At 45.6% G+C, this 9,631-nt stretch overlaps 1 protein-coding gene across 1 annotated transcript; it reads right to left on the bottom strand.

Moving 5' to 3' along the window:
• Nucleotides 1-1,334: 1,334 nt before the first annotated feature.
• LOC123094082 (kinesin-like protein KIN-14E) lies at nt 1,335-7,637 on the bottom strand. The gene is made up of 20 exons (XM_044516161.1): nt 7,295-7,637; nt 6,391-6,692; nt 6,126-6,297; nt 5,949-6,025; nt 5,690-5,867; nt 5,480-5,589; nt 5,283-5,382; nt 5,116-5,202; nt 4,850-5,026; nt 4,410-4,683; nt 4,109-4,270; nt 3,802-4,017; nt 3,684-3,721; nt 3,375-3,538; nt 3,161-3,286; nt 2,906-3,031; nt 2,744-2,815; nt 2,593-2,634; nt 2,386-2,448; nt 1,335-2,275 (listed from the first exon to the last, which is right to left on the bottom strand). The coding sequence occupies exons 1-20, from the start codon at nt 7,515-7,517 to the stop codon at nt 1,607-1,609; spliced, it is 3,378 nt and encodes a 1,125-aa protein (XP_044372096.1). The 5' UTR covers nt 7,518-7,637; the 3' UTR covers nt 1,335-1,606.
• Between the last annotated feature and the right edge of the window lie 1,994 nt (nt 7,638-9,631).

Genomic DNA, 9,631 nt, shown 5'->3' with positions numbered 1-9,631 from the left:
GTACTTGATATCCATTGCTATATTTCTTGCCATATCAGTAGTTCAATCTTTATTTTGTTTTTGGGTCAAAACTGCTTCGTACTTCTTCGCTTTGTGTGTAATGGGGAAATGGTTTCTTTATTCATTTATGAGAAACAATAATTTACATTGTGGAAATGTTTTCAGTAAATCCGAAACAGCCATGTAATGCAATTCTCTGTATTATTAGTTGATGGAATATATGTGTCCTCTTTTTTCTTTAAGGTTCTATGTTGCAGAATATGTGGTGAACCGAGGTTTGCATTCATGGAGATGTCTGATTTATTGTAGAAGTAGCTTTATAGACCGTTGTCAATTTTTTGAATGATAATGACATTTTCAAGCATAGTGAGCTGCATTACACAAGGAGCACTTCAGCTTGCGGATGCAGGAATAGAGATGCTACTGTCACCTTTGTTTGTGCTTTTACTGGGAAAACAATTAACTGGTGTCGCTGATGTATTGTATAGTTCTAACTTTTTACGGAGTGTTTTTTGTCCCATCTCCTTCATACCAATGGTATTTTTAATCTTTGTCAACTATATCTGCATGCATCAAGTTTCATTTATTCTTGATGAACTGCTATATTCTGTGTTGGCAAAATTTGTTGCACATCACAACACAGGTATAGTCATGATTTGTTGGAGGTACCGTGGAACTAGGATAATCTTTTGAGACCACACTAGCATTCCCTGTTGGTCTACATGCTACTATTCTGATACATTTCTAATGCCTCTCCTATGGTAGTTACTCTTGAAGGAAGATTAATTTTTCCTGATGCTTGTATTCACTTAGACAAATCTTCAACTATATATATATATATATATATATATATATATATATATATATATATATATATATATATATATATATATATATTCATTAGTTTTATCTGCATGCAAAACTATATATTTTCGTCACAAATCTGCCAAGGGCAATGCCATGAAGTTGTCTTCCTGTAACTGTGATGTGGATTTAATTTTGCTTCTTGGGCAATGCCATTCTATTGGATAGATGAATGAGAAAATGCCCACCACTAATGTTTATACTGGGGTCCATGCCATGATCATGCCAAAGGAGACTCAATGGAACTTCTATTTTGCACTCATTTCAAAATAATTAGGAACCCCATGTTCTACATAATTTTCTAACACTATCAAACAACATTTGAAATGGATGGGCGCGGCAACGCGCCATCAATGATCTAGTTAGTTGCTGTTACCAAGCGAAATAGTCTGTATGTAGCATCTATCTAGTCTAGTGTAATGTAATGTAATGTCACAGTAACAGTCAGTGAGTGCACAGGCTACTGATTATTACAATAACAACAACGCACAGGCTGTGATTGATCCATTCACTGCGACTCTAAGTGTTATAGTTGTAGGCTCAAGAACTTGAGCCTCCAATCCATCTTCTTCTTACTCTACCAAGTACGTATAAAGTAGTACAAATACAGTACAGTACAGCAACGAAACCCCTCCCTACTACAGCAATGCAAATGCAATGGCGTCCCGTCTCGTCTCATCTCGTCTCATCTCATCTCATCTACTACAACACAGACACACACCTAAACGCAGAGCAGCCTACCTCACCTCACCCACCCCTTGGTCTTGTTGCTGCTCCCCACCGCCGCCTGCTGCTGCTGCCTCGTCACCCTGGAACCAGGAGCCACCACCACCCTCTGCGCAGCAGCAGCAGCAGCGCTTGCCGCCGTCGCCGTCGAAGGCCGCGCCGGGATCGACGCCCTCTTCGACCTCACCTCGCCGCCCTGCAGGCTCCTCTTCCTCGCCACCGCGGCCGCACCAGGGACGTGGTTCTCCACCTCACCCTGCATGCTGCTCCTCTTCCGCCCGGCGTTCTGCCTGCCACCGGCACCGCCAGGAGGGTGGCTGTCATCCCCTTTCCTCTTCCTCTCGTTCACGACAGCCGCCTCCGGGGCGAACAGGGAGCTCGGGACCCGCTTGTTGGCCGAGTCGGAGCTCCTCAGGATGCGGCGGTGCTGCTGCTGCGCCTTCTCGCTCATCGCCTCCTCCCTCGCGCAACAAGCCGGCGCCACGCCTGTCTCCACAGGGGTCGCAGGAAGAACCCTTGTGATTGGATTATTGTTCGAGGGTTCAGGCACCGTCGTGCTACCAGTGTCTTGAGGCTTTGTGTCAGGCATCGTCATGCTACCAGTGTCTTGAGGCTTTGTGTCAGCCATCGTGCTTGCGCCTTGGAGTTTTGTCATCTCCTGCAGCTTCTTCTCGAGGTCGAGCAGCTGAAATAACATGGAGACAACAACATCAGGCTCTGCATTACTAACTAGTGCCCTCCAAATGTAACATAAGAATGAGAGTATTGACTCTGTTTGAGAAAATGCTAACCCACCTTGCTCTGGAGCATTGACTCTGTTTTCTGTGCTTCCAAGAGTTCTTGCCCCATTTCCATTGCCTGCACATTTTTTAGTTTTAGGAATGATGATGAATAATATACGAGTGTCAGCTACCCGGTCCGGTGGTTTCAGAATTTACACCAGGATGGATGATCAAAGAAACCAAATACGTGCAGATGCAGCGCAGCTAGAAAATAACCAACCTTTGATTCTGCAGCTGATCTTTGCTGTTCCAGCTCCTCAATCTGAAACAAGAAAAGGCACATAATCAAATCAACCCAAGTCTCTTGCTGTTAATAATGCCCATTCATTGATGATTGTTATCCAGGTAAAAGATTCAGTCGAGTTCTGTACCGTTTGCTTGAGAGCTGCGACCTCAGAGTCTGACTGGTGCTGCTGTCCAAGCTTACGCTCCAACTCCACTATCTGCAAGAGGATAGCATTATTATCTGCCTTTCCTTAAACAATTACTAGCTGTTAACGACATTAATTAACCACTTTCAATTCCTACGTTACCTTGTGCTGTAGCGCAGTACATGCTTCTTCCTTCTCCGTAAGTTTTCCAGAAAGCTGACTCTGCTGCTTTTCCGACGTAATTTGAGAATGCATCTTAGAGTCTAGTTGGCTTTCAAGCTCCTTCACCTTCAAGTTATCACAGAAAGTCTGTCAGCCACAATTTACAAGTGAAGAAAAGCAGTCTAGAAGAATCAACACAAGATTCAGTCAGAAGATATTTGAAACTGAAATGTTGGCCTCCTCAATTGCGCATACCTTGTCTTGCAAGTTTTTGTAAAGCTGCTCTTTTCCCTTGGCTTTACTCTCTAAATTTTGACAGTTCTCTTCCAGCTTTCTCAAAGATTCCTCCTTAAGCTTGGCTTCCTGCTTAGACCTTTCAAGCTGTCACAGGTTCACCCAGCAGAAATGCCCATCAGTTCAGCTTCAAGCATTCACAGAACTAACAAGCTTCAGGAATATCAACACTCACCATCTGTTTGACCTTTTGAAGCTCGGCTGTGTCGACCTGCTTCCTTGCTGGGCCCAGTTCTATACCACGAACACGGCTAGCAAAGTTCAACGAACTCAAGGTTTCCGACGCGTCGTTGTCGGATGGGCTAATTTGCACAAACATTAGGGCTTTCGAATCGCCTCCTGTTACCGCAATTGTGGAGAAGAACAGAAAAGAGCAAATTAATCGCGTGGCCAAGTGAGAGAATGCAGAGGAACAGAAATGGTTAATATTTGGTATTATTGTTGATATGGTATTTGTTCCAGAGCAACAAACAGATCAAGTTACCTAAAGAGTCTTGGAGCAAGTGCGTCAATTTGGAATTCCTGCACACAAGAAAAGTATCAAGACAGTGAAAAAACATGAGCTGATAGGTGCAAACCCGATACTGACTCAGAGTGCAAACCTGTAAGGAATGTGGCTGCTTCTGGAAGCAAGAGCAGAAATGACGTCGCCTAAAGCAGAAAGCGACCTGTTGATATTCTGTGCTTCCTTGAGCCGATCACCTTGCGCGTCTGTCTTGGCTAACCGCTCGCTTCCAGCAAGATCTACCAACCAGAGCTTACTTCTTGTACAGTCCCCATTTATCAGGTTCTTTGCTCTAACCATGATACAAAGCATGCTGAAAACAAATTATAAAGGTCAAACCATTTTTACCACAAGAAGGAAGGTACTCCACGGAGAAATGAAAAATAATGTTAATTATGACCAACCAGTGTGAGCGACTGCTGTGTTCATTCACATTGTTTGACCCTACAGCCCTCGAATTGCTTCCAGTTTGTAAGACATCCCAAACTTCATTTATGTCCTCAACTTTGGCCTCAACTATGCCGGGCACATGATGGGATCCTTCACCTGCTTGTTTGATCTCCAACCTATATATGCAAATATATACAGGTTACCACAACATGGTACTATTGTGAACAAAAAATGAAGGATGCCGAAGGAAAGTGGTTGTACTTTAGATGAAGTATTGTGAAACAAAATGAAGGGTACTAAAGGAAAGTGATTTACTTCTTAGATGAAGGGGATGTTGCAAGGAGGTCTCTGATTTGTTCATTGTACACCTCAAGCACACTAACTGATATGTTGTACGTGACAGTGTCTTTTCTCTCCTCGGCAATCTTGAACAACTCCTCCAGAGTTCTATAGTTTACTCCTCTGTTCCTTTCAGTCCCTTCCATGGTGAAGGTCTTCCCGGTTCCCGTTTGACCGTATGCAAAGATGCATACATTGTATCCATCTAGCACTGACGTGACTAGTGGAGATGCATCGGCGTAAACCTCAGCTGTTCATGGATACAACTTGTATATTAGACAAACAAAGAAAATTTTATGATTGTAAACTCCAACACTACTTGGAAGCGTAAACTAGAATTAGCAACATTCGCATTGTAAGAACAGTTGTGAAAGGCAACAAAAAGCTAATACAGGCTCCATAGTACCAAGAGATACCTTGGTCATCTTTTGGTGTGTAGACTCTGTCAAACTTGAATGTCTTTTTTGCTGTTCCTCCATTCATAATCCCAATGTCTCCATCATTTGCTCCATCAAAATCCACTACACATTTGTACCCTGACGATGTCTCATCTTTGCTCAAGGGGCGGCATCTACAGAAAACTCTAATGTTTCCTGAAATAAAAGAGATAGCCAGAGTCATTATCCCGACCAAATTATGGAAATGAGTGTAACCATCTGAATACAGAGGGGGCAATAGGCACCTTTTGTCTCCTGGACAATATTATGAAGTTTCTTTCTCTTGGCCATCTCCTCATGGTACTTCATTTTCAGATCGTCACACTGTGCAACTGCAATACCAAAAACTTGCAATGCTTTGTTAAATACTTGAAAAGCTGTGTAACGATCCCACTTCAGAGTCAGATATTACCTAAGGCTCGAACAGCTTCAATCATCTTACTCAAATCAGGAATCGCGTGCGCACAGTCGTGTGCTTCAAGAGATAACAGTGCTTGCTCTTGTTTCATGGCCTGGGTATTACAAAGATATAATTAGCAGCAGTCACTGCAATCATTTACCATTTCTTGTGGTTGCTGTGATCTTGCAGACAGTAAATCAGAGCATTACCTTGATTTTGCTCTCCAAGTTAGATATGGCAGCAGCCCATAGTTTCTTGTCATTTTCGTAGCTCTGAGAAACTTTTCTTAGTTGGTCTGTTTGCGTGTCAAGGACTTGTTCTGCAAGTTATTATATTATATATTAGAACAATCATCATATACCTATATAAGCAAAACTAGGATAGGACGATGCTTAATGCAATAGTCTGGTACTACTTACCAAAATTATCAGTTTGCACAAGCTTTTGGTGAAGCTCCATCTTAAGCTTGTCAAGTTCTTGATTGGTAGATTCTACTAAAGACCACGCCATGGAGCACTCGTCAGACTTGATGTTGCACTGGCTGGTTAGCTCCTCAATCTGTTTCTCGTACTTTGAGATCAGTTTAGCTGTCCTTTTCTGCAATTTGGGTACATTGATCATGTATCAGGATTACATACATGAGATAGGATGGTAAAACAGTTTGTGAGAAAAACTGACCTGAATAGGTGAAGAAATCTCAACATCAGTTAAGCATTTTTTGCATAAGCCACTCCCACGGGTACCAAACTTTGCCGCTGCATGTTCAAGGCAAAGATTATTTATCGACGGGAAAGGAATGCAAGCTCGTGAATGAGCACATACACTGTTTGCATCTAAAATAAATAAACCAGCTACCTGGTGTTGCTGGGGCTTTGCGAATGCAGATGCCACAAACCATGGGGTTTCCTCTTACTCCCTTGAAGTCGATGGTGATAGCACCATTGCTCCCAACAAAAGCCCTGACGTCAAGCACCTGAAGGGGCCTGTTACCTCCGACCACCTTGAACACATCAAGTCCAGACAAAATCTGTGAACAAAAAGGCAAACTGTTTGAGCCACCAGACGTGGATAAGGAAAGCATGCAACGAAATTTATGAGAGAAACAAGTGAGTGAGCTTGCCATGTCTTGTTGCACGAGGACATCAAAAGATCTGATTCCTGTTGGCCCGGCAGTGTGCACTATCTCCGCGAAATGCAGATCCAGGTAATAGTCTCCAGGGGCAAGGCCGTCGAATCTGTAGCTGAAATCGCCGTAGCGTGCCGAGCTGTAGAGCGAGGGATAGTCGCCGCCTTCAACTATGCTCTCGGATGTCTCTATCGACTCCCCTCCTTGAAAGAAAGAGTCGCTGGAAAACAAGTTTGCAGAGGGGTCGTCGCCTTGGATGGCGCAGCCGCCGGCGTTGACGAACAGGACGCATTCACCTGGTTCAGAGAGAGCATTGACAGGCACCGAGAGGGTAATGAGAAAATAACTTGAGACAGACAGAGCTAACAAAAGCATTACAATTATTATCTGGGAACAATATACTACTACTAGTTATTGCGTGTGAAATAGTTTGACCTCAGAGAGGCGAGCATGGACATTTGTTTCAAGCGTGGAAGAAGACAAGGTTAACTCTTGTAAAAACCTGAATCTATCTAGCAACAGAATGAGAAAGGCCATCCGTCCAAAATCTTAGCAGACTAGTGACCATTTTCAAGGAGGGAAGCTGTGGAGGTGGTTAAGTCTGAAAGAAAGCCTGAACCTAGCGACAGAAATGAGATTTGGGGGCAGCAGGATTCCTCCTCTAGGGTTTACAAATAAATCCGAGCCAACTCAAGGGGTCCAGCCAGATCCACTTGGCGATTGATTCACGGACGGAGCGCGAGAGCCAAATCCACGGCCAAGGGCAGCAGCGAGCGAGCGAATCCTAGGATAGGAAGGAAATGCGCACGCACGGGCGTAACCCAGGGGAGAAACCTAGCTAGACACGGCGGACGGACGACGGCGCAGCAGTCAAGGGGAAGGGGAGGGGGAGCAGCACCTGCGCGGCAGTCGGCCTGCCTGAGCCCGGAGACGGCGACGCGCGGGCCGGAGACGAGGATCATGGGCTCCGCCTCCGCCGCCTGCGGCTCCGGCGGCGGGTTGGCCGGGGCGGGGGCGGGCGCGGCGTCGGGGTCGGGGCTGGCGGCGTCGCAGGCCGCCTCCCAGCCGGCGGTCCAGGTGAAGTCCATGGGGTCGTCGCTCGCCGCGTCGCCACCTTCCATGGGGTTGGGTCGGGTCGGGTCCGCTGCGAGAGGAGGAGGAAGGGGATTCCGTCGCGCGGCGTGGATTCGGATTTGGATTTGAGATTTGTTTTGGGGTTGTGTTGTTTGGACTTTGGAGCCGCGCCGTCCGGATTCGAAACTGCTCATATGTGTGTGGGTGACGACCGTTGTTGTGTGGTTGGGCCGGGCCCATGCCTCCCGGGTGTGGCCCATTCTCCCGCCCTGGTAAAATTCCATTTACTTTTGGGTCTTCCGCTTATTTATTTTAGATCAGCAAAAAAAAAAAATGGGTCCATGTCTATGTCCATGTTAGCATTTCTCAATGACTCCTCGGATATTTCAGAGTCCTTCTTTCACCGTTTCGCCTCGTGGTCCGACGAGCTATGCCTCTTGCAGTGGTCCATCCACGATTTCCCCTTCAGTCGCACAACGATACCAGCATTGCATTGTAGTAGAGCATCGTTCTCGGCCGAAGCACTCCGACCCCTTCTCCTCCATATTAAATAGATAGGAAGTTTCTCGCAAAAAAAAAAGAGTCAGTAACTTGTAAACCGCTCTCCATGATGAACAAGGGCATCTATGATTCAACAGAGAAGATGGTGATTACAACCCGCTTTTGGTTGGTTCTGTGCTGCAGAAGGGCGGCGAATGGGGCGGCGGGTGCTCCTTATATGCCTACCGCGCTCCATGGTAGGAGGGATTGGGGAGGAGGGTAAGGAATCTGCTCCTCCACGGGAGGAGGGGTTGGGGAGGAGGATTTGGGGAAAGTTCCTGGTGCTCTGCCACGCACCACTAATGAATAGACGAGGCACATCTAACATTTTGGTCTTGTCCGTTTGTGCGCGCGTGTGTGTGTGGAACTTTGACCATGATGGATAAATGCGAGGTGTTTGTAACTTAACCTTAATGAATGAATGAATGAATGAATGCATGGCCAAATGCCCGCTCAAGCTGAAGGTCAAGCGACATCCCTGAAGAAAGAAAAAGTTCCTTGCTCTAGTTACTTTCTGCACAAAGTTACTACTACTTGACAACCCGAAACAACACAACATCTCACGGATACATGCATGCAACATCCAATTCATTCAGCCACCAACACAACAACTTTTGTTAGGCCAACTCAAATGTTATCAAAGGACATGAAGCGACTCATAGATTTGACCCAACTGTCAACACGACACTGACACTCGGATGACATGAACAGACTCCACCAAACTAGGAAACAACACCCATGGGCAGACACGACACTGCTCATCTCCTTCTCCTCCTCATTGGAATGAAATGAAATCCTTCAGTCCACCTCCTCCATCTTGCTCTCCTCGGCGCCCTCCTCCTCAAGTGCCCCGACCAACGTTTGGCATCGAATACGACGAGAAGGGGAGGCACCGCGGGTCCGGTCATTGCATGAATCTCAATGCCACGGATCAAGACGAATTCATGGATCTCACTATGTCGACTAGAAGACGGTTTGTCATTGTTGATCCCCGACACTTATGTCTCTACAAGAAAAACAAGTCGACTCGCGTCTCTTGCCATGAAGAAAACAAGGGTGCGAATAGGCCCTATTAATATATCAAATTCTCAATTTTAACACAAATCTTTTTGTTGTGAACAAGAAAAAAACATATACCGTGCTGAGCTATCTCAAAAAAAAAAAGTTCAACCAGAAAAAACGAAAAACTATTTATGTCATATAACTATTTTTGTGAGAAAAACCAGGTTGGTTTACCCACCCATGGAAGATACCATCAAGATTTCAGGTCAATGGCCACGTCATGCTCATCCTTGCGTCCATGTCCGCCTCTAGAACCTCAACCTGAAGAGTATAGTTAGGGGAGTGGTCGGGGTGGTATTGTTGCCGTTTTACTAGAAGCAACTTGCCACTGAACTCAAACAGATATTTGTTGGTCTCAGTGCCATCCCCTGCTTTCCCTTGGTCATCACAACGGAAACCGACCAGCTCCATGCCATCAGGAACCTTCTCATCACCATCGTGACGCTTGCCCTTGAGCTCCAAGCTGCATAGTATTGTCTTGTCATCATCAGACTCGTCTAGAATATGCTCCACGACATCCTCTGCCTCTCCTTTGTCCTTGTTGCTTGACACTTGTCTG

Source organism: Triticum aestivum, chromosome 4B, assembly GCF_018294505.1.
Source record: "Triticum aestivum cultivar Chinese Spring chromosome 4B, IWGSC CS RefSeq v2.1, whole genome shotgun sequence".
NCBI classification, from domain to species: domain Eukaryota; kingdom Viridiplantae; phylum Streptophyta; class Magnoliopsida; order Poales; family Poaceae; genus Triticum; species Triticum aestivum.
The sequence above is the reverse complement of the archived record's forward strand: the minus strand, read 5'-3'. Positions and strand labels throughout refer to the sequence as shown.

Excerpts from the sequence above, each read along its gene's own strand:
- LOC123094082 (XM_044516161.1), bottom strand. The coding sequence starts at position 7,517 with ATGGAAGGTGGCGACGCGGCGAGCGACGACCCCATGGACTTCACCTGG. Across the intron at positions 6,026-6,125 it reads CAAAGCCCCAGCAACACCAG|CGGCAAAGTTTGGTACCCGT; the intron begins GTAGCTGGTTTA and ends TTGAACATGCAG. Across the intron at positions 5,383-5,479 it reads ACTTGGAGAGCAAAATCAAG|GCCATGAAACAAGAGCAAGC; the intron begins GTAATGCTCTGA and ends TGTAATACCCAG.